This window comes from Xyrauchen texanus, chromosome 24, assembly GCF_025860055.1.
Source record: "Xyrauchen texanus isolate HMW12.3.18 chromosome 24, RBS_HiC_50CHRs, whole genome shotgun sequence".
In the NCBI taxonomy this organism is placed as follows: domain Eukaryota; kingdom Metazoa; phylum Chordata; class Actinopteri; order Cypriniformes; family Catostomidae; genus Xyrauchen; species Xyrauchen texanus.
In genome coordinates this window covers 27,306,370-27,331,409 of record NC_068299.1, presented here as the reverse complement: position 1 = coordinate 27,331,409, position 25,040 = coordinate 27,306,370, and the positions used below count along the sequence as shown (strand labels likewise).

Genomic DNA, 25,040 nt, shown 5'->3' with positions numbered 1-25,040 from the left:
TAAAATCATGAGCAATCACATGAGATTAAGACCCCAGTCATGCCCTTATAAAAGGTGTTTTATTCTACATGGAGAAGGTCCCCTCATATGGGCACCATGTTAGAATCACATGATCAGCCAAATATTACTCTCTTAAATCTCAGTAACTGTCCTGTAAATGGACATTTTCACTCATGTATTAAATTAAGCATTGCCGACTGTGAAGTTCTACATTGGCACTGGTAACTTAAAACTGTTGCATTTGAATGATGCTGCATCCACGGCCCTAGGTGTCAGTATTAAGTCCAAGTTGACAACAAAATTACTGAGTGCACCGTTAAGCTATTTTGACACACTGTTACAACAGTTAGACTCCCATGTGTTAGCATCCACACAATGAGAAAAGCTTTAACTTATTTTATATTGTTAATTTATTAATGGTGAAAAATCACTATTATGGAGGTCTGTCGTTCCACAGAAATATTACAAACTAAATAACTAAATAACACACAGGACTAAATAATTGGTGATAATATTTTATAGACTTTGCACAGAAATGTTTAGGGAAATATGTAAAGTCATTTTTGCCCCTAATTATTTAATGTCAACATACATACTAATATCCACATTTTGAAATTATTCTATTTTTCACAGCTCACGATGAGGATAGTAACACTGGTGGAAAATGTCCAGTTTACTTAAAATTGCTAAAAACTATTTCTATGCTGTTTGCTGATCAGCCATTTTTCAGACAAAAAAAGGCCTTTTTATGAGGACAGTAAAGTTACATGTTATGTCAACCGTCCTAATACAGTGTGCTTGCACATGAACACTATTCAGCTAAACACAAGGTACACTCCAAATGTAAACACCCACTTAGAACACAAAACAAGATCCCCCGGTTTACTGAAGAAAAAGATAATAAAAGAGGAACACTATTAAACAACCCACTCATTCATAAACACAAACCTCATACAGGGCAAGAGAATGACCATAGCGTCCAGTTACAGTGTTGATGGACCTGTTTAATGACATCCATCTTTGAGAGGAGATGTTAAACCTGAGAGAGTCAGATACACAAACACACATAGAGAGTAAGAGAAACTGAAACTGTCAGCCAATAAAGCTATCATGCTACAGTGTGTGTGTGCACTTACGCGGTCACCATCTGGTAGTGTGTGTAGTTGAACACATGTCCACCTATCACCCACATCACGTCATTATGCACCACAGCCTTGTGGGAAGCCCGTGCAAGGCCGTGCCCGCTGTTGTCTTCACGTGTCCAGAACGAGACATTTGCTGGTATGGTTATTGAACAATCCAGGCCTAAAATACAAACACACAAACCATCACTTTGCTATTCAAGACATCACATTTTATTAAACATGCAGCTTTTGACACGCAAATCAAAAAACATGAAATGTGCATTGCAATGCTCTCGTCTAGCCTGAGTTCGGGTCCACAGTTTAAAAAATGGTGCATCACCTCTGATAATTATACACATGAACTAAGAACCAGTGCCATTTTGCCAACGAGGCATTTTTGAATCTGGATGTGAATGCAAATACTGTGTCACTTAGTCACGTTACGGTCAAGATCAAAAAAATACATAAAAGAACCATAAAAGTAGTTCATATGACTCATGCATTTTATTCAAAGCCACTTGAAGACGTGCGATAGCTCTGTGAATCACAAAAGGCTGTGTATATATAATAAGTAAATATATAAAATGTACATGCAGCTCCAGCGCGTTATTGAATGGTGCTGCTGTGTTTACACACTTCCGGCTATTTTAACTTTCACCGAGGTGCGCAATATTTGAGCGCTACTCACGAATAAAATCTCAGATGTAGATGCTCAATAGTTTGGTTCAATTATAATATGCATTTAGAATGGCACTGGAAGTGCATTTTATCATAATTTGAATAAGTAGTAAATTAAACTACTGTGAACTTGTCTACAAACAGACATACAGGACTTCCTGGAGAGTTCAGAATGTCAAAATAAAAGCATGAGGGTTTAAAAGTTAAAGGTGTCATGGAGGCAGAGATATGAACTTAGTAGCAGGGTTATTGAACAGATGATTGAAACAGTGATGAAAACATTGTGAGTAAATCCAGTTGAGCAGAGTGGCAAACAGCAGGTGAGTAATATCCAGACAGAGTACAGTCTTATGATACTTGCAGGCAATAATGACGACACAGGTATGTTTGACATAGTAGAAAGGAGTAGAGTCTCAGAGATACTATCAATGAGAACAGAAAGAGTGTGTGTGAAATTGGAGTAAAAAGTAATAACGATAATAAAATAAAAGATAAAACACAGGGCTGTTCCCTAAATCTAAAAACCTGAGAAAAAAAAAAAATAAATGAAACAGGAAATCAGTGAGGAACTGTAATAATGAGTCAGCTTTGTTTGTGGCTTAACCTGTTGGTCAAAGATGGGTGAATAAACACTTCCAGAGATCAGAAGTGAGACTGAGCTCAGACATAAGAGACCTAAACCTTCATAGCTCAGTGGGTGGCAGTGCTCTTTCCAAAACTCAGGTTAGTTGTTGCCTAAAAACAGCCTAACACAAACTATCATGACAACCACTAAAATGCCATATTTACAATACACTTATTGCTATTCCAATTAACACTGATGGACATCTTGGATTTATTCATATTTTTTTTTTATCAGCACTAGAAGTTCAAGGGATAGTTCACCCAAAAACGTACATTCTCTCATGATTTACTTGCACTCCTGGCATCCCAGAAGAATTTTCTTTCTTCTTCAGAACACAAACAAGAGGACTATTTAAGCTCTGTAGGTTCATACAATGCAAGTGAATAGGTTCCAAAATGTAGAAGTTCCATATAAGCACATAAAGGCAGCATAAAAGTAATCTATAAGACTCCAATGGCTAAATCAATGTCTTCAGAAGTGATATGATATAAAAAAATATTAATATTCAAGTCCTTTTTTTGTCATAAATTCTCATCTCTGCGCAGTAGAGGGTGATATGTATGAAGAAGGTGAATCACCAAAAACAGAAGGAGAAAGTGAAGGTGAAGGAAAACTTAATATTATATCATAGAATAATAATAATCATATTACCTATCATAATAATCATAAACACACCTATCATATCTCTTCAGAAGACATGGATTTAACCACTACAGTCATCTGGAGTACTTTTATGTTGTCCTTATGTGGATTTTGGAGCTTCAAAATTTTGGCACCCATTCACTTATATTGTATGGACCTACAGAGCTGAAATATTATAGAAATATTTGTGTTCTGCATATGAAAGAATGTCATACACATCTGGGATGGCAAAAGGGTGAGTAATTAAGATATTTTTCATTTTTGTGTGAACTAACCCTTTAACTAGTTTATTGGCTAAAATGATGGATACCTTCATAATTTTATTATTAGGACAGCCATATGCTTGAAACACTTCTATCAACTATTTAGCTGCAGGTAGCATAAATGTATAGTCCTTTTAGTCTTTGTGCCAGCCTGAAATCTTAATGCATGTGAAAAATTAACACACTCAATTCCAGTACCTAAAACCATCTGTATGTTTGGGTTATAGTTGGCAAACAGAATTAAGCTAAGCTTATAACACAAGCAGTTTTAAAACACAGCTCTGGATAGGAACAAAGCAGTACTAGTCAAAACAGTATGAGTACACTGTGGACTGTACTGTCTTGCCAAGCAAACCCAAACAACACTAGAGAGGTGGAGACTTTGAGGCTGAAGTATGGCTATGAGAGGGGAAAGGAAAGAGAGCTAGGAAACAATCAGGGGAAAAAAGAAAAGGTCTACAGAGATCTTGACTCATGACGAGATAAGCTTTCCTTATATAGCCAAAAAGACATAAAAATAATATGTCTATAGGACATCCACAGGTAACAAAATGTATTATATCGCTCTATTTTAATCAGTATCCTTCTTGAGTGAGCAATCTGAAATTACATGGGCAACATTTGAAGACAGAACTGCACAAAGTATAAAAGCACACACTCAGACATAATTTCCAGGAAATGTGAAAATTATGTGCCACTAGCATCATCGCCAAATGGAACTTGACAGATGATGATAGTATTCAAAGCATTTGTGAACACTCCCCCGGTATATTGGTTGAACAAGCAGATAGTCCTGCCCCAAACTAGCGTAAATGGCTAAGCCAATGTTGCTATGTCGGGCTGGTCAGGATGCTCAGTGTTTACACTTTTGGGGGAATCAGCCTACCTATGGCTTACTTAACAGTTGTCCCTGCATATTAAGGTGAGATAGGAGAAATTATTTAAACATTGAAAAAAAAAAGTACCTTTAAAAAAAAAAAAAAAAAAAAACACACACATGACCTTTAAATAATTAATCCTTAATGTTCTTATTCAGTTTTTTTCTTTTTTTTTTTTCATTTTTAGGTAACCTATTGTTGTTTCAACAGTATACAACCTACCTTGCCATCCTGGTCTGCATTGGCATCTTTTGGTAATGTTCTGGCACATTCCCCGCAGAGGGAAGCCGCAGTCAGAAGAGCAATACGGGACATCACAGGCCTCCCCTTTCCAGCCATCTTCACAGACACACTGCACCGCGTCACTGGAATTCCCCATGCGGCACTCTCCGTGGTCAGAGCAGTTATTGGGGCACATGTTCATCCTGAGTAAAGTCGGAGAAAAAACAATGCACCAGGAAATCTGTATTAATAAACCAGAACAATACAAAACTTAAAGTGTGTCATTTCCGCACCACTAGCAGCACCAAACGGACATGCAAAAAAAACAAGAAAAATTTCCAAACAAGTTTTGTTCTTCCATTGTTATAACAGCTTATTACAGGTGTTACTGCCATATATTCCTGGGTACAATGCAATGACCAAACGTGGTCCGATTAACGCGTACTATATACAATCACCTAAAGGATTATTAGGAACACCATACTAATACTGTGTTTGACCCCCTTTCGCCTTCAGAACTGCCTTAATTCTACGTGGCATTGATTCAACAAGGTGCTGAAAGCATTCTTTAGAAATGCTGGCCCATATTGATAGGACAGCATCTTGCAGTTGATGGAGATTTGTGGGATGCACATCCAGGGCACGAAGCTCCCGTTCCACCACATCCCAAAGATGCTCTATTGGGTTGAGATCTGGTGACTGTGGGGGCCATTTTAGTACAGTGAACTCATTGTCATGTTCAAGAAACCAATTTGAAATGATTCGAGCTTTGTGACATGGTGCATTATCCTGCTGGAAGTAGCCATCAGAGGATGGGTACATGGTGGCCATAAAGGGATGGACATGGTCAGAAACAATGCTCAGGTAGGCCGTGGCATTTAAACGATGCCCAATTGGCACTAAGGGGCCTAAAGTGTGCCAAGAAAACATCCCTCACACCATTACACCACCACCATCACCAGCCTGCACAGTGGTAACAAGGCATGATGGATCCATGTTCTCATTCTGTTTACGCCAAATTCTGACTCTACCATCTGAATGTCTCAACAGAAATCGAGACTCATCAGACCAGGCAACATTTTTCCAGTCTTCAACTGTCCAATTTTGGTGAGCTCTTGCAAATTGTAGCCTCTTTTTCCTATTTGTAGTGGAGATAAGTGGTACCCGGTGGGGTCTTCTGCTGTTGTAGCCCATCCGCCTCAAGGTTGTGCATGTTGTGGCTTCACAAATGCTTTGCTGCATACCTCGGTTATAACGAGTGGTTATTTCAGGCAAAGTTGCTCTTCTATCAGCTTGAATCAGTCGGCCCATTCTCCTCTGACCTCTAGCATCAACAAGGCATTTTCGCCCACAGGACTGCCGCATACTGGATGTTTTTCCCTTTTCACACCATTCTTTGTAAACCCTAGAAATGGTTGTGCGTGAAAATCCCAGTAACTGAGCAGATTGTGAAATACTCAGACCGGCCCGTCTGGCACCAACAACCATGCCACGCTCAAAATTGCTTAAATCACCTTTCTTTCCCATTCTGACATTCAGTTTGGAGTTCAGGAGATTGTCTTGACCAGGACCACACCCCTAAATGCATTGAAGCAACTGCCATGTGATTGGTTGATTAGATAATTGCATTAATGAGAAAATGAACAGGTGTTCCTAATAATCCTTTAGGTGAGTGTACATGCTGGAGGAAGCCCAAACTATAGTGGCATTAAATGTAGGTCTGATGATAAATTCTGGTCTGAAAATATAGGTCTGATGAAAAAAATCTGACTTAATTTTAGTGTTTACATGAAATTTACATGACTAGGGATGAGCGAAACTAGAGTACTACTCGTCTAAACAGTTCTGATGTTGCTAGTCAACGCTGGAATTACTAGTTGGTTAATATTTTTCCCTATTAATCTGTTCTACATTTTTACACATTTTGCTTGGCTTTATTTTTACTAAGGCTGAACTTAAATTACTGTCATGTTAATGTTACATTTGAAATATAATTAAAAATAGAATTATTAACAAATGAGGATATCTAGAGCAGATGTATACAAAGTTTCACTTCACATCAGGCCACTCGTGCTTCTTCCCTCTCTAACTCATGGTGTGCACAGGAAAATGTCCTTTCGCAAGATGAGCAAAGTAGCTATGGAAATCACTTTGGTGGTAGTGTGGGAAGCGAATTTCCGAAACATTGGCTTGAAAGTCACTATAGATTTTTTCACATTTGAGTCGGTGCTTTTTTCTTTCCCAGCTGGCTTTTTCAAGTGCAGGATAGCCACTTCAGGTACGTCAGGTCATGCTTTTCACTGGACAGTGTTGACATTAATTTTACTCATCAATAATATGAAATGAAACAGTCCCCTCTATGCAGCCTGCTTAAATTAGTGTCTGGATTTGGGTTTCAGGAATAGATTAAATATTATACAAAATAACGACTAGTCAAAATTTGTGCATTTAAACGGATGACAGCTTAACAATTTTGTTAGAGATAAAAAGCCCTGATATTATCTTCTTCCACGATCACCCAATCCAGACTAATGTCAATCATTTTTAAGGACCGCATGATCTGATCACATGTGGTGAGACATCACGGTTTAAACCTGGCCGCTTAAATGTGTCTCCTGTGACCACTTGTGATTGGATTTGGAGGGGACGGTCTCATACATTATGCATACATCAATCACTATGTCAGTGTGCTACTGCATGGAATTAAAGTCAGAAAAGATAAAGAAAGCTTTATAAAGTTAAAATACTAACCAAAGAAAAGATCATTGCTACTTTTATAGTTATTATAGTAAGACATCTTCAAAAGAACTGTTGGGTGGAGGGAGGTGCTAGCTTGAAGTGAGAACAGCTTGTTTGATTTCATCTTACACTTGCAGCAGCCCAAATTGAACTGTGCAACAACAGCAACATTAGTAGGCAGCTCACACGCATCTACAGCTGAACACGTAACGAAAGAGACAGCAGAGAATAAGAGGCAGTCTAGCAGCTTTATGAGTCTTCGTGAGTGTCTACAGTGTGTGTGTGAGGCTTGGTATTTGATGTTCTATTGATACTGCACTACACAGCGTTTTTTTGGGTCCCCGTGAATGCAGTCGATATAGAAACCACCCTAGTCACCATTAGAACTCCATGAAGCCTTCGTTCTCTCTGTACATCTGTCTTCTTAAATTACTCTGACCTGCATTTTCAAGCTCTTGGTCTTGTTCTCTAGTGCACAGAGGTGTTAAGGGTTATTTCTTCCAAAAATGAAATTCATCATTTACTCACCCTTGTGTTGTTCCAAACCTGTATGGAATGTTTTCCTCTATGCAACACAAAAGGGAAAGCAGAACTTGGGTAATACGAGAACCAATGGTGTTTGGCATCACTGACATCAAACCTGGTGTGATGTGTCTTCACATGGCATAATTAAATAAGGGATTTCAAATTATATTTGCGAGCTGCGGTGGAGGGCAAGTATAGCTAATGGTGACCTAAATTTCGGTCTGCTCCTCATACAAAGCTATCGTAAGACTTAAAGGGATAGTTCACCCAAAAGTGAAAATTCTCTCATTATTTACTCACCTCATGCTATCACATGTGTGTAAGACTTTTGAAGAAAAATAGCTCAATAGGGCCTTAAAATGTAAGTGAATGGAGATTTCTCTTTTGAAGGTCTAAAAATCAAAAGACAGTCAGCATAAACGTCATCGATACGTTTTCAGCAGTTAAAGTCTTCTAAAGCGATACTATCACTTTTGGTACAAAAACAGATCAATATTTAAGTAAATTTGAACTACAATCCAACGCTTCAGGAGAGGGTGGAGTCCAAGTGGTCTCTCGTGTGAATTATTCTCATTGTCATGATATAGACGTAATCTCACATTCTCCTCTGTTGAAACATCCAGGATAAGCACACAAACGCACCATTATGGGTAAAGAAACAGATGAATACAGATCTAAAACAAAACCAACCAAGCTAATGTACTGCATTCCTCCTCCTCACTTGTAAACAGCGCTGCTCTTCCAGCTGTGATGCATGTGCATCAGTTCTCGAGTTTCAAATGCCAATGTGTTGACGTCACGTGCACACCACCAAGATATTGTTTTTATTTTTCTTCACATGTGTTCTGGTGAAGAAAGAAAGTCATACACACCTGGAATAGCATGAGGGTGAATGAATAATGAGAGAATTTCAGTATCTGGTGAACTATCCCTTTAAGAAGACATGGAAAGTGTTTGAGTTATTCATATTGCTTTTACTGCACTTCTTTAATGTTTTTTTCCCACTTTTTTGGTGTATGACAGCCCCTCGTCTCTGTATTCTTTCACTGCATGGAAACGAGCAGTGTCCACATCTTGTGAAACTTCTTTTGTGTTCCAAAAACAGAATAGAAGTAATATGCACTTGAAATGGATTTTACAGTTAATTAACTGACAGCTTTTTTTATTTTTTAGTAAACAAACACTTTGGGGTGTAAATCCTCTGGAATTACAAGGTACCTGCTGGGAACCTTATATAAACACATTTATCCTCAAATAGCCTAATTCTAAAACCTACTAAGCTGACTTGCTGACTACTGCCTATTTTGGCAGCTGCCTTCTAAGGGATCAAAACTGAAATGGAAACTCAAAAGTGACTGATTAGGAATGTTTCACATAGGCAGTAACTCTGCATGGCACACACATAGCGTTCCTCATGTAAAGCACCTAGGAGACTCTATTGAAATCAGTTGAGAGTAGAGGTTGATGTTAGCATGTTGCTAAGCTAACAACGAAACACTAAGCATAAAGGTTCCTAGCTCAAAGAAATATTGGGCAAAATAATTTAATTAGATTATTTATTTCACAATCCTGTTCAGTCTTGAAAGATATACAAGTCAATTTTTAGTCAACATTTCTCTCGACTCAATCTGCCATCATGGATATACATTTATACACTGCGTTAGAATTTGGAAGAAACATTGAATCCTACAAGGAAGCAGAATGTTGCCGTCTACCTTTTGGAATAGACTTCATATTGGGACGGAGGTGGTTTGAGACACATTCCAGATAAAACTCAGTCATGTGTAACTGCATCTGGCTGTTCAAGCCACATATGTAATGCATATTTAATTGGACAGCAATCCGATCAATAAAACCCATGAAGTGACTAAGGCTGTCAATTGGGCAGAGAAACTAAATTAAAAATGTTACCTTAATTTTCTAAATTTAATTGGAATTTTACAGTATTTTTTAAATTGACATTATTTCCTTTGTCCACAAGAGGGCATTCCATTTTAAACTAAAGTGCACAAAAACGTATATATTTTTTTTTAAGTTTAGTCGGTTCATATTCTCACATTCTCAAATATTCTAAAAGATTTTAGTCAAAAGTAAAATGAGGGGGGAAAACGCTTCAATAGGAAGTTCTGTGATAACATTGTGTTAAACTTGCACTGGTGCCACAGTATATACTACCACAGACTCAAACTTCATAATAACAGTGATCTAACACAGTGTTTTTCATAATTACAGCTGTATGTAGGGTAGAATTATTCCCAGTGGCTGAACTCGTGGTTAAGCGGCTCATGGTCCCTGGTCAGTGGCTGTTCAAACAGATGGAACACAACAGAAAGGAAAAGAATGCAAGGATCTCAAGACACACATTGCCAACTTGAACTCCTATATATACAAACCCATTGTTTAATGCTGTTAAGAGAGCAAGACATAATGGCCAAAGAGCTCCCTCTACTGTAAGCGGCTGTTCACATCGAACGCTTTTGCAACCATCCGTTTTTCTACGTAAATGCGCTAGACGAACATCTTTGTTTCACTGTGTTTTTGTTCATTCAGCGTCTGGTGCAGGAGCACAGTTTTTTTTTAGATACCGTATCAAGTTAAAAAGAACTTTAAAATGCATCTCAAGATACCTGGTTTCTGTTAAACTGTATTTTGCTGCACTTCATCTAGGTTTTTTTAACACAAGAATGCGATCGGTTTGAAGTCATAGGCAGTGCTTGGCACACATCCAAAATTCAAATGGCCAGTTTTAGCATTCAAATGTGCGTATTGTTCTTAAATTCGACGAATATTCTAATTTTTATTTGACAGCCCTAGAAGTGACAGTAAGTGTTTGTGCTGCTGTAAGCTTCTAGTCTGGTTAGGTTCAGTAATTAAAGCTTACCTGTAGGAGATGTTGAAGCCTGTGAGATTATACGCAGCATCACTGAAAAAGTGCAGCAGGGCGAAACCAGACTGTGCCACCACCTCTGGGATGGTCTCGTTGCTATAGCTCTCAGGAACAATCAAACCACTGGAATGTAGAAGAGAAGAACATTTCACGCTTCATACCTATGCTGACAGGGAACTAGGGCTGGATGATGTAGCTACACAAGTTATATCTTGATATTTATGTATTTGCATGTAGTTTTTCTTTTTTTCAATCAGGAGTAATTTCAAGCAAATAGCCATTGTTGGCAAGTAGACTAAAATTGCTTAAGTGTAAAAATGTACGCAATTAATGCAGTTAATGCAGTTTCTAAAGCAGATTTTCTTTATGGACAATGAAGGCTTCAAACGCAAGCGGCCAACCAGGCATAAGAGAGATACGGGAAAGCTGCCATACTGGATCTCTTCGCATCTCCCAAAAAACACTCACTCAATCACTTTCATATAAACCTTGTCAAAAGAGAAATCGCCCAAGTGAGAGCCAGCATGTGCACAATATAGAGCTGCAGCCATGTATACTTAAGACTGACGAATCGCAGCCAGAGGAAATAATAGTTTTAAACATCAGCAAATTAAACTTGAGCATTCAATATGTTTTATATCTTTATGTATAGTGTCCAATAATGAACTGGCAATGTACACTTAAGTTTCTCTTGCCAATAAAGTTTGACATATTTTAATCTGCCCACTTGATCATACAAAAAAAAAAAGAGAAAAAGAAAGTCCACTGCAAACGGCAGAAGATTTAGCCCAACTTTTAATTACAACATGTCCACTGATTTTATGGCATGTATACATAATTTAATATAAAAAGTATATAAAATTAATACAAAAATGGGTTTAATTAAATATCAGCAAAAAAAAAAAAAAATATATATATATATATATATATATATATATATATATATATATATATATATATATATTTTAACGTACATATTTAAATATATGATGACCAGTTAAATAGTAATGTAAATATATTTCTGACAATATTTTTTATGTTTGTTGTAATATATCATGTACCGTGATTTATTGTAATTAAAAGAAAACTTCGATTAATGGTTTAAAAATTGTTATCCATTCACAGCCCTAATATTTTTAAGACATTTTAATATTTGAAAAATGCATTGTGAAGTCTTCCGTGAACTTTAGCGAGTGATGATGCAAACGTTGAATAAGTGTTTGAGGTCAATTCATTAAAACAGTCAGTTTGAAGTGATTTGGATTCATTTCTGGAACTTAAAAAATCTCAGTTTACAAACTCAGTATAAATCAGTCATGATTTTAAAAAAAAGTGTTTATTTTTAACACCATTCCAGATTTAATGGCTATTTTCATGATGAAATCCAGGTTAAAATGTATGGTAAAACAACTAAAAACCAACATAAGATGTTTAAGATACATTTTTCAGATGCGTTTAAAACATCCCCGCCTCACTCGAATCAGGAAACTAGTCTAGTGACAATTAAAACTTCTTTAAGAATATGGCAGAGTAACAAGCACATTCAAATTGTTGTGATATTCACAGTGCTTCCTTATAATACTAACTTAATAAATCCAGCAAAATCATCAACAATATATTGCACATATTCGTCTAGCCCTACAGGAAACCAAAGTCTACCAAGACCACCTGAAGCAAGGCATCTTTATTATGCAACAGCTTAAATTGTTCCTTGATTCAACTGTTTTCTTTTCATTTTACTCTATTATAAGAGTGAGTGTGCATGTGGGTGTCTGATTGTTAGGTAATCTTTTTCTATTAAAAAATGTCCAGTGTTTTTAACTGTAGGTGTTTCATTAAATGTGAGTGTTTCGTGCAAACTGACTTGCATAAAGTTTGTCTCAGGACATGCTGTCACCTGTTCCCACTCAAGGCAAAGACTCTAAAAATTGAAGTTTGAATTATAATAATAATACATTTAAACAGGTTTCCCAAACAATACCCTCATATTTCTGCCCTAATCTCATGCCATTGGTTGAGCCAATTTAACAGAGTCAGGCTGGTCTGGATGCTCAAACAAACAGAGCAGTGTCAAAGACTACTATTGTATCAAGTTGACCAGTGAAACGAGCAAAAACACCTGGTGTGACTGTTTATAAAACATGGTGACTTGTTTTTAAAGCATCTTAATACAATTTAGAGTTTATGCAAAGACTAGAAACAAGAGTTTGATATGGTGTGTACACAGTGGCTTCTCCGGAAGGATCCATATTTTAATCTGATTCTGGATTTACAGGTCATAACCTGAAAGTCACACTCCTAGTTTACACCTCACACACACACCTATTACACCTATGCTGTAGCATAAACTGTATGCACGTCACCTGAATGCAGCTAATTGAGAAAAAATAAATACATTTCAGAATACCTGAAGGCAGCAAGTAAAGGAGAGTAGATTGAGTCTCCATCGTACACATACAGATGATCCCAGCTGCACTCAGTGGCAAAATGTTCAAATCGAAGACGCAGAATAGAGTTTGGCCTGCAAAGAAAAGACAAATTAACCAACAAACCTCACACAAATACGGTGCATCCCAGATAGAAGTCTGCTACGTGACCTAAATTTGATGGGACCTGACAAACTATTTGCTTTTGGAATGGTTTTCGGCTTAGTTTTTCATCAGGTTTGGGCTTGTAATAAAAAAATTTAAAAAAACTAAATTCAAATCAAGTACCAAGTCGGTACTAAAGTAAAAAAAAATAAGTCAAGATACCGGTTTTTCTGCAGTACCAGTCAGAGCACAGACTCAATACGATACCCACAAACAGTCTAAGCTGACAGCACAACACCGACTCCACATATTTGCAAACACTCACATATAAAACGCTGCATATGCAAACTCTCATTAAATCACAGCTTCTGTTGTTAAATAATCTCACTAGGACATGACGTGATTTTAATCAGTGTGCTGAATGTCTACCTAATGGCATTCTTCCGTCAGGTAGTATCGATTTTTGGTATCAGAGCATTTTTACAAGTACATGAGTGCGGTATCGAATTAAATTCCAATACCAGTATCGTTGCATCCCTAATGGAAAACAAATAATTGAGCCCTGCTTAAAAACACTTAAGCAATGCATACTTCATTGAGAAACACTTGGGACACATTCATTTATTTTAAATGTACTATTTACAGTGAAATGTAACTTTTTAAAAGGTTAGTTCACCCCCAAAAAATTCTCATATATACAAGATATACAATGAAAGTTATACATACACATTTATTCATTTGGCAGATGCTTTTATCCAAAGCAACTTACAAAAGAGGAAAACATAAGCGAATCATCTTAAGGAGACAGTGGTATGACGTTGATTTAACCACTGGAGTCATATGGATTACATTTACATTTATGTATTTGGCAGATGCTTTTATCTAAAGCGACTTACAGTGCACTTATTACAGGGACAATCCCCCCGGAGCAACCTGGAGTTAAGTGCCTTGCTCAAGGACACAACGGTGGTGACTGTGGGGATCGAACCAACAACCTTCTGCTTATCAGTTCAGTGCTTTAGCTCAATACGCCACCACCACTCACATGTTTAAGTAAAACTGGAGCGCTTACTGCCCCCTACAGCATCAATGTGTTACATCAGGCTTGAATTGCTCTGATTGTACAATCCTTTTTACGGAACTTAAGTACATGTGGGGGAGAGATTAGTTGCGTGAATTTTTTTTATTGCCTTGTTTTTTATATAATTAATAGCACTAAATGAATGTGTTAAATTAACTGCACTATTTGTTAAATAATGTGGAGATTCATTCATTTAATTTAAAGCTGGAGAGGGAGAAATACCAGCTCATTCTAACATTCTTCCCAGTCACGTGGAGATCAGCTAAATAAAAACAGGAGTACCACGAGAACAAACAATTGTAACAGACCGAATAAGGATGCGTTTCATAAAGTAACTTTTCCCTGCGTATGTGTGTGATTGTGTATTTGTCCCATTGGGGCTTGCCGTATAAAGCGTTACGGCGCTTATGTGCGAAAATGAGTTGCGTTCAATAAATATACTGTTCCATCTGTGATTGCTACATTTTATTGTCAATTACCCTAATTTTAGTGAACGAATACTGCAGTGTTGTGTTGGGCCTGGTGTGGACAGACAGATTGCTTGTCGCTGGAATCTTATCACACTGCGTCTGGTTAGGACATGATGCTAGAGGACTAGGGCTGGTATCTTGTTCGATACATTTTAGGCACAGACCGAATTGCCTCTAAACAATAGAGTATCGAAAAATGTCTTGTCGTTCGGTACCAAATTTCGATACCTAAGGGGTTAACAGGCATGTAGCATGCTAGATGTGCTCAAATCTAAAAGTGCCACTGATTGGCTGCGTTTAGGCATCAAGGAAAAACACTAGTTTAAGCCGGTTACGCCCAGAGACACGGCTCATACGTGATGCTGTAGTGTGTATGCGTCTCAACCCCCATAGACATAAAAGAAATGGAAAAGATCAAAAGTGTGTCTGCATTTCACCAGGCTCGATGCCAGCAGCGCGAATGCAATATTTGCAACAAGATAATTACTGCCAAGACCAGCAACACGTCAAATCTGATGAAGCACTTGACAGTGCACGGAATACATTTAAGAGCAGAAAGTTGCTCCGTCTTCAACTGGAAGAAGACCGAGTCGGTGCAGTAATCCTCTCAGCGCCCTCCTGTCACAGAGCTTCCTTTAACTACTGATGAATGCAGCGGCGCTATGACTGGGACTCTGACAGGTAAGGTTAACGTTTAGCAAACAAACCAACAAACAAAATCAGGTAACTTGTAGTGGTACATGCTTGTGTACTTTTATTATTTAAATTAACGTTCCTGTGTGCGGTGACATAGTCCTATAAACTGTGACCTAAGTAATGTTAGATATTGTTTGGATGCATGGCTATCGATAGCTAGCTAAATCGATGCTAAAAATGCAAAAAGCTTGACAGTGACTGATCAAGTTTAACTCGCATTAAACTGGTCATCTTGTTAAACCCTACTTATCCTTCAGTTTGGCTGAATAAACAGTTTAGCTTTCTTGTTTTGTTTTTTTCCCTCTTCACATTAATGTTACAGCCTCTGACCCTACCGACCCTGGCATGAGGAGACCAGAGGGCTCAGGAGAGGAGTCTTTAAGTCTGTAAAAAGTAAACAAACTGAAAAAATAAAACCAAAGTTTGTAATCTTGTTAAAACGGATTTCATAAATTTGGTATCGAAAAAAGTATCGTTTAGGAACCGGTATCGAAGTCAAGATATCGGTATCTGAATTTTTGGAACGATACCCTGCCCTAAAGAGGACATAAAAAGACAGTGAGCAATTGTGTGTTTGGCCTAAATATTTGACATTAGGGTTAGATAATCAAATTTACAAGCCAGGTTTGGGCTTCAATGTGATGCAGACCTTTAATCTGAAATAGAGAATGACAATATAGAGCAATACTCACTGTCCATCAATGAGCCAGGTGCACTTGGTCTTGTATTTGTAGTTTCCTGGCCCGTCAGAGAAGTAGCCAGAGGGCCCCATTAGCCTGTACATGACAGAAATACAACATTACTACACTAATGCAAAAAACAGCTGCAAAAACACATACCGAAAAGCACAGCATAATATGAAACACAGTGTAACAGCCCAAATGCAGTTTCAGATGACATGCTGGGTAAGTTTAATTGCATTCAGTAAGAGTTTAAAGTGATTTCTTTGGTTACAATTAACAAAAGGTCATTGAGTATATAAAAAAATCCATGATCAAAACCCTGTCCTTGTCTTACACGATTTCACTTCGGTAAGCCTACAATAATGTTTTTATTTAGAGCTGTCGGGTCGGATTTTATGCTAAACAGCAGGTATGCACTATTCCTCCTTGCGTGTTTACTTCAGGTCCATAAGCTCCGGTGAGTCCAACAGCTGTTAAACTGTGGCATTTTATTTGTTCTTTTAATTGTTTGGCAAAATTGTTTACCTGCTATAATGCTTGGATATGTTTTCTGGTAGGGTTGTTGAAGCTTACATTGGTTGTCATGCTTTAATCAATCGGACATAACTCCTGTTTTTACCGATCGTGATGTGTTTAGAGATTTCGTTTTTTTCAGGTAGTATTTAATAAAAATGCTGCAGTTTCGAGGTTCCCCAAGTATGCGTGCCACTGTTTTCTTATGTCTTTACCCCAGTCACAGAAATGCACAAAGTTGTTGTCACGTTCCATTGTCCTTGTACAGTCTGTTTAAACAGAGTACATAATTTAAAATTGCATCTAAATGCCACTATAGGTACAAGATCCCCATGAATGTATGCTCACGTGTAATTTATGATGTACCAATTTCATAGCACAAGAATGTATATTCATTTGTTTAGTGTGTAAAATCTCTCTATTATATCTACTTCCAAATAAACGATTGAATGTTTATTATTGTAATTGTTATATTGCATATTTCTGCATACCATTTTCATAGTCAATAAAGTTTACTTTATCCCCATCATTACTGAAGCCTCATTTTGCATTTTTATATTACACTCTTATTGTTTGAATTGAAGTGCATAGGCATACTATTGTAGTATTAAGGTTCAACTGCATTGCCCACTGAGGCTGTAGATATATCAATATAAAATAAATATCTTCAATTGAACTCATACCAGCAGTATCAAAAAGTTCACCTCTTAAAAGGTGCACTCAGTCATTTTTTCCTTTAACTCCTAAAGACATGAATTGTAACTTTGCAATATGTAGGAAATCATGACCACCCACTTTAAAATTAAAACTGCACATGGGGGTTGCCATGTTAGAATCACATCACCAGCCAAATACTACATGCTTAATCCAAGTTACCACACTATTATTTGAGGCTTTCACTCATGGATTAAAGTAATCCTGGCTGACTGTGAAAACTAAATTTCTACACTGGCATTATATTTTAAATGATGTTGCATCCAAACCACTAGGTGTTACTGTAAGTCCAATATGACAAAAAGATACTTAGTGCACCTTTAAATTGATAGGTGTAGTAAAATACAAACATTAATGTGTAGTCGAAAAAACACTTGAGTAATCATCATATTTAAATGCGTAATTAAGAGTGTTGTACAGCTGCCTCAAAGTAATACCTTGGTTCTAAATGTATAAATGAATAGCATAATTAGGGCTAAAACGATTAGTCAATGTTATCGACAACAAAAAATTGTCAACACAAATTTCCATTGTTGAATAGTCGTTTGATCTCTTAACGCAACATGAAATCATTTGAAACGCAATGATGACGAAGGAGAGCAGCACTTCAGCTCGTGCTTGATTGAGGAGAGGAAGAAAGAACAGCTCACAGTCCAGAGTCACGCTCCAAACAGATTAAAGTGATGTAGATAGCAAAGTATGAGGAATTATAACAGACAAATACAAAAAGTAAATATAGACCCAGTGTCGTCTTGACATGAAATAAAGCAGAGCCGTACCTGGCGTTCCGCTTGAGCAAAACTCGAGAATCAGAGCGTCTAAAAAAGGAAACACCCCGGCATTATATCTTTAATGCATCCTTTATTAAAGTTCAAATAATAAGGAAATGGGTTGTATAAATAAGCACACACTCAAAAATTGCCATTTCTCTATGCGGTCAGAGCAGTTTAATGAGTCGCGTGAAATACAGTGCGAGAGTGTTTCAAACTTCTCATGGCTGATGCGCGGAGATGCTCCATCGCGTGCTCCTGCTGCAGTTAGATTATAATGATGGCACGCAACATAATGAATCATAATATACAATGATGTGGAATAGTATTAGCCCCCATACTGATTTCTTCTGTTTTTGTGTATATCTCATACAAAGTTGTTTTAAAAAAATCTAACAAAATCTATCATAAAACAAATGCAATCCGAGTAAACACAAAATGTCGTTTTTAAATGATAAATGTTATTTATTAAAGCAAAAAAGTTATCCAATACCAACTAGGCCTGTATGAAATATTATTTGCCCCCTTAGTTACTAAATCCGCAAATCTATTAAACTGCATTCATAATGGGGTTCAGCACCCAGGCCTGATTAATGTCAGCCCTTTTCAATCAAATCAACATCTAAATAGATCTTTTTCTATTTTTTTTTTTAAATAGCAGCATGAAGTTTGCAAATAGGTCTCACACAGTAGCACACTATGTCATGGTTGAGATAAATTCCAGAAATTATGAGGAAAAAGGGTGACTGAAATGCATCAGTATGGGAAGGGCTACAAAGCTTTTTAAAAGGCTCTGGGACTCCGAAGAACTACAGTGAGTGCCATTATCTCCAAATGGAGAAAACTTGGCACAGTAGTGAACATTCCCAAAAGTGGCAGACCTTCCAAAATTCCTCCAAGAGCACAGCAACTTATCCAGGAAGTCACAAAAAAGCCAATGACAACATCCAAGGAACTGCAGGCCTCTCTCACATCAATAAAGGTCACCTTCATGATCATCAATCCTTTTGGGAGAATGTTCTGTGGACTGATGAATCAAAAGTGGAACTGTTTGGAAGACGGTGTCCTGTTACATCAGGCGTAAATCAAACAAAGAATTCCACAAAAAGAACATCATATCTACGGTCAAGCACGGTAGTGGTAGTGTGATGGTGTGGGAATGCTTTGCTGCTTCAAGGCTGGGTGACTTGCAATAATTGAGGGAAATGTGAATTCTGCTCTCTACCAGAAAATCCTAAAGGAGAACGTCCGAGAGTTGAAGCTCAAGCGCAACTGAATTATGCAGCAAGACAATGATCCAAATCATAGGAGTAAGTCCAACTCTGAATGGCTCAAAAGAAGCTAAATTAAAGTTTTGGAGTGGCCTAGTCAAAGTGCTGACTTGAACCCCGATTCGGATGCTTGGCAGGACATAAATGGGCAGTTAGCACGAAAACCCTACAATGTGGCTGACCCTTAGGTCACTTATAGTTTTGCAAAGAAGAGTGGGCCAAAGTCCACCACAGCATTGTGAAAGACTGATCTCCAGTTATCGGAAGCATCTGGTTGCAGTTGTTGCCGCTAAAGGTGGCACAACCAGCTATTTAGTTAAAGGGGTGAAAGAGATGTTGGATAACTTTTTTGCTTCAATAAAAATATATTTGAAAATTGTATTGTGTGTTTACTCGGGTTACCTTTGTTTTATGTTATGTTATGTTATGTTATATCTCGTTTGAAGATCAAAAACGATTTACTATAAATATATAAAACTCCTTTCGTACATTTACTTCAGGAGCTATACTGCAGAAGAACAAAAATTTTATCGGAGAATGTTGAAGATGATATTTCTTCACAATAAGTTGCTGGAATTTGGCCTATTCCTCCAGACAGAACTGATGTAACCAAGTCAGGTTTGTAGGAAAGTATATGCAAACCTCTGACTTCAACTATATATTCAAGATTTCAACAAATAAAAATGTTATGGTCTAAAAGGTGCTTTGAAACCACGTTAACTCATGCGGCACTTCACGTCTACACACATGCAGGGAAAAGAGGCAATGCGTGGAGAGCGGGACAGGGCCGAAATGAGGCATGTTTGGTGCTAGAGAACAATATTCAAGATTAAAGCGCAGAAAGATCAGAGCTGTTGTCCACATCACTGTTGTTCTGTCGCGCTCTTCACTGGAGACGATGAGAGGGTGCAACCGTTGTCATGAAGTCTTGCGGTGCTAATTGTTAGCAAGGCAGCTAGCATTAGCAAGTTCATCCTGTTTGACACTACGTTACCACTGGTGTGTGTGAGCGAAGCTGAGAGTGTTTTCAATTAATTCCTTTGAAAGCAGAGCATCATGCTCGCAAGGTGGATCATAGGATTGGCAGCGGTGCGGAGCAAGCTCTCTCCAAGCGCAGTGAGTGCATTTGACCGGATTTCGTCCAGCCTGAGAAAGCCGAACTGCTTGTGTTTTAGCGACACACAGTAAATATCAAATATTCCATGATATATATCGATTTATCGCCCAGCCCTACAATGAACTATTCAAAAGCTACAGAGTAAAAATAAGTTTTATAAAAAGATTTAAAAATGGCTAGTGAGGAAGCTGACCTCACATGGAAAGGGAGATTATTCAACATATTAGGACCTATCACAGAAAGGCAAGGTCACCGTTAGATCTATAGCGGCAACAAGGAAACCTCAATAAAAGTTGATCAGAGCGCTCTGGAGTGGGAGTAAGGGAGAAGGACACTTGTAGACAAAGCAGAATTTTTAAATTTACTCAATTTCACTGGAAGCCAGTGTAGAGATGCTAAAACCAGGGAAAAGTGATCTCTCTTTCTTAACCCTGTTAAAAGCCTAGCTGCTGCGTTTTGAACCAGCTGTAGGCAGGATAACGCAGTTTGAGGTAAACCAATGTACAAAGTTACAATAATCTAACCTTGATGTGGATCACAATTTCCAAGTTTGTATGGGAAATAATTGTTTTATTTTTAGCGATAGATCTCAGGTGGAAAAAGCTACCCTTGACAACAGCACTGATCTGCTTACTGAAAAGCAATGAGGAGTCCAAAAGCACTCCAAGACTCCTTGCATGATCTTGTACATTCGACGACAGAAGACCTAACTGGGCAACCAGGCCAAGTAAGCAGGACATGGAGGAACCCAAAATCAGAACTTTGGTTTCATTCCAATGTAAAAAACTATTTTGCCAGCTAATGTTTAATATCTTTGAAGCAACTTAGGGCATTCTTAAATGAACAATTCTTGTCTACACTCGCTGGGAAATAAAATTGTGAATCGTCAGCATAATGGTGATAAGATATGTTGCTGTACTTCTGAAAAATAGAGCTCAGAGGAAGCATATACAGGGAAAATAACAAGTAGGGCTGCCCCCTGATAGTCGACTAACCATTAGTCGATGTGAAGTGTCTTGGTAGACCGAGTTTTGATTAATCGGTTGGTCAAAAAAAATAAATTCTGCAGGAAAACGACGAACAGTGGTATTAGCGCTGGTTGGTACCATGGGATAATTTTCGTTAAGCAGGGTTAGGGTTATGCCTACTCAAAGCACTTATTTTAACTAAAAGTTCAAATGAAACAGGAAAAAAATAAGTGCATTTAAAATGTGTTTAGTTCAGCTTTTTGAAAGATGGCTTTAGAAAAGTTGACAACATCTCTCTGGCAAAGAAGCTACATCCGTGCATTCTCTATCCATCGGGTTATCCAGGAAAATATATTATGTGTATGAATAAATGAGTTTTGTTCCCTCTATATAATCCCCTTATATAGTAAAGGAGGGAACAAACCTAATATATATCGAAATATCAAATTACATCGGAAACCTCGGGGCTGAGGGATTAGTGAATATTCTTGCTTTGAATTTTTGCATTGAAAATTAAATATAAAAAAAACTTAAATCAAATAAATTTCTGAATTCAAATTGCACTCCAAATGAAAAAGCAAATAAATAAACAATAAAGAGATAAAATTATATATATAACCACCTTTCCATTTACCGTCAAGCAAGAATCTGTCTAAACATGCAGGTGGAAAATTACTTGCACTAAAGACATAAAAACAATTATAAATTTAAAAATAATAATTATAATGATGATAATAATAATAATCACCGAAATATAAATCATGGTTCGAGTTGAACGTGTTTTTGTATTATATAGTTTGTATTATTTTACAGGCTGCAGAGTTGCGTTCACAAACTGCTCTGTGGAAATAAAGTGAACTGAACACATAGCACCTCTTGAGCTGTGACGTCTGAGGTCATTTGCAGCACTAATAAAAAAAAAAGGCAGAAACAAGAGTGAGTTCCTTAGATTTGCTCATTTCACGCGACTGCACGCCTCTGTATCAGCTTTTCTGTCATCTGTTCTTAATATAACATAATAGTGTTTCTTCAAGCTTATATCTGTCTCTACGGGCAAATTATTCTCTGTAATGTAGAACAGTGTTAGCAATGTTACTTTTAACATTCTTTCTCAGCCCTGGAACTCCATTTTCTGATGCCCCCCAACATATAAGCAATTAAATTAATATCAGAAACATGCACCAAGTAGTCGACTAATGGCTTAAATTAACAACTACTAGTCTACTAGGAAATTCTTTGGTCAGGGGCATCCCTAATAACAAGGGTCCTAAAATCGACGCTTGAGGGACACCACTCTGTAATTAAGCCAACGTAGAAGAAAAATTACCTAAATTAACAGAGAATGTCCTTTCTTTTAGATAGGAGGAAAACCACAGGAGGGCCATACCCTGGATGCAAACCATACATTCAAAATGATAGATAAGTATTTTATGGTCCAAGCACTGAGATCTAATAAAAAAATAAGACAACTGGTGAACCTGAACCCATGGATAGAAAAATATAATTAGTGACCTTCAACAATGCAGATCCAGTGCTGTGCAAGGGTCTGAAACTAGACTGAAATGTATCTAAAATGTTAAATGCATTTATTTAGATAGGTGTAGAGCTGCAAATAAACAACTTTCTCCAAAATCTTGGAAATAAAAGGCAGTTTGGAGATTGGTCTGTAATTGTTGTGCATTGCCTGATCCAAAGAAGTTTTTTTTTTTAAACAAAGGGTGTAGAATTGCATGTTTAAAACTTCTTGGAACAACTCCACTTGCTAATGAGCTGTTAATTATAGCAGTCACACCGGAACTGATAGTCATGAAAACTTTAAGAAGGTGCTGAGAAAGAATATCCAGCTTGTAACTGGAACACTTCATCTTAGGGACTACATCTGCTTACTATGCTGACGTTTCTGGTTCAAAGTGAGTCAGGGAGCTGGACGGGGATGGAATTAGTGGTTGAACAAATTGTGAAGGTACAATCGCACCTTTAATCTGCTCAATTTTGTGAGTAAAGAAATTTACAAATGTTTCACAGGTCTCTTGGGTGGTGTCCAGAAAAGCATTTCTAGTTAGGTTTAAAACAGAATCTATTGCATTAAAAAATACTTTTGGTTGATTTACAATATCTGAGATTTTGTTTCCTTTACAGCTCACTGATAGTTAGTTAAACACTCCTTTAAAATATCATGAGACATAATTCTTGTCTGAGAGCACAGGTGACGTCATTTAGCCAAGGCTGTGAAACACCCTTAATTCTCCTTGGCTTGAGCGGCGCAACATTTTCAAGTGTAAATGTACAAGATTTATTAAAAGCTTCAACCAATTGTTCTGTGTCAATCCAGCAAAGACATCATCTGTGAAATGCATTAGATAAAATTCTGAAAAAGGATTAGTAGAAGACGAGTGAAAGACAAGACGACAAGTAGATACAGACACAAACATTATTGAATAATGGTCAGAAATGCCAATATCTAAAGACCTCTAAGTTGGATACAGAAAGACCATAAGATAACACAAGATCAAATGTATGACCCATATTGTGAGTAGGACCATTGACATGTCATACAAAATATAACGAGTCAGTGAGGGACATAATTTAATTTACCAGAGGTTTTGAAGGACACCATGCGTGAATATTAAAATCCCCATGAATCATGAGGCTGACACCAGTCCAAAGAGAAAATCTGAAAATTGTTGGATGAAGTCCTTATTAATTATGGGAGGTCTGTACACAAGTGCACAGAAAGCAGGACCCAAGATGTCAATCTTTAATAGTTGGACCTCAAAACTAGAATACATTCCTATTATGTAGTGTTCTACATTTAAAAGTGTTTCTAAAAACAGTGGCAACGCCATCTCATTGTCCTGAAGTCCGTGGGGAACTTAAAAAGTCACAAATTGGCGGTGTTAGAGCCCCCCCAGGGGCAATTGTTCGCCAGGATTTAGCCAGGTCTCAGTGATGAATAAAAAGTCTAATGATCGTGATATTAAAAAAAATAAAAATCATTCAGAATAAAAGACTTGTACAATATTGACCATGTATTAATGAGGGCCATCTTTTTTAACTCCCCTTTTTGGAATGCACAATTTCCAATGCGCTCCAAGTCCTCGTGGTGGCGTAGTGACTCAATCTCAGTTGAGAAGAATCTCAGTTGCCTCCACTTCTGAAACAGTCATTCCATGCATCTTATCACGCGGCTCGTTGAGCTCGTTACTGCAGAGATGTGGAGGATTCACGCTATTCTCCACGGCATCCACGCACAACACACCACGCACCCAACGAAAGCAAGAATCACATTATTGTGACCATGAGGAGGTTACCCCATGTGACTCTACCCTCCCTAGCAACTGGGCCAATTTGGTTGCTTAGGAGACCTGGCTGGAGTCGAACTTGCGACTCCAAGTGATAATTAGCGTCAATACACGCCGAGCTACCAAGACTTCCTAATGAAGGCCATCTTGTTTTGCAGCAAAATAAAAGATGTGTTTTCAGCAAGCTGAGATTATCAAAAATGACACCCTGCTTCACATCACATTCACCAGTCGGAGGGCGACGGCATGAAGACCAGATAGCCGGTATGTGGTGGTTGTTAGAGGAATCAGTCTGTAATCTGCAGGGATGCAGGTGTGATCGTCGGTGGACATACCGAGGG

At 37.7% G+C, this 25,040-nt stretch overlaps 1 protein-coding gene across 2 annotated transcripts in view; it reads right to left on the bottom strand.

The window, feature by feature from the left end:
• The window catches only part of LOC127617710 (attractin-like), a 103,966-nt gene that overhangs the window by 65,394 nt on the left and 13,532 nt on the right, over window positions 1-25,040 (bottom strand). For both annotated transcript variants that reach the window (XM_052089771.1, XM_052089772.1), the window contains exons 2-7: window positions 16,054-16,137; window positions 12,991-13,104; window positions 10,578-10,706; window positions 4,433-4,635; window positions 1,137-1,305; window positions 949-1,039 (exon numbers count right to left, since the gene is read on the bottom strand). In XM_052089771.1, coding sequence (XP_051945731.1) covers window positions 949-1,039; window positions 1,137-1,305; window positions 4,433-4,635; window positions 10,578-10,706; window positions 12,991-13,104; window positions 16,054-16,137 — 790 coding nt within the window. The remainder of the gene's footprint in view (window positions 1-948; window positions 1,040-1,136; window positions 1,306-4,432; window positions 4,636-10,577; window positions 10,707-12,990; window positions 13,105-16,053; window positions 16,138-25,040) is intronic.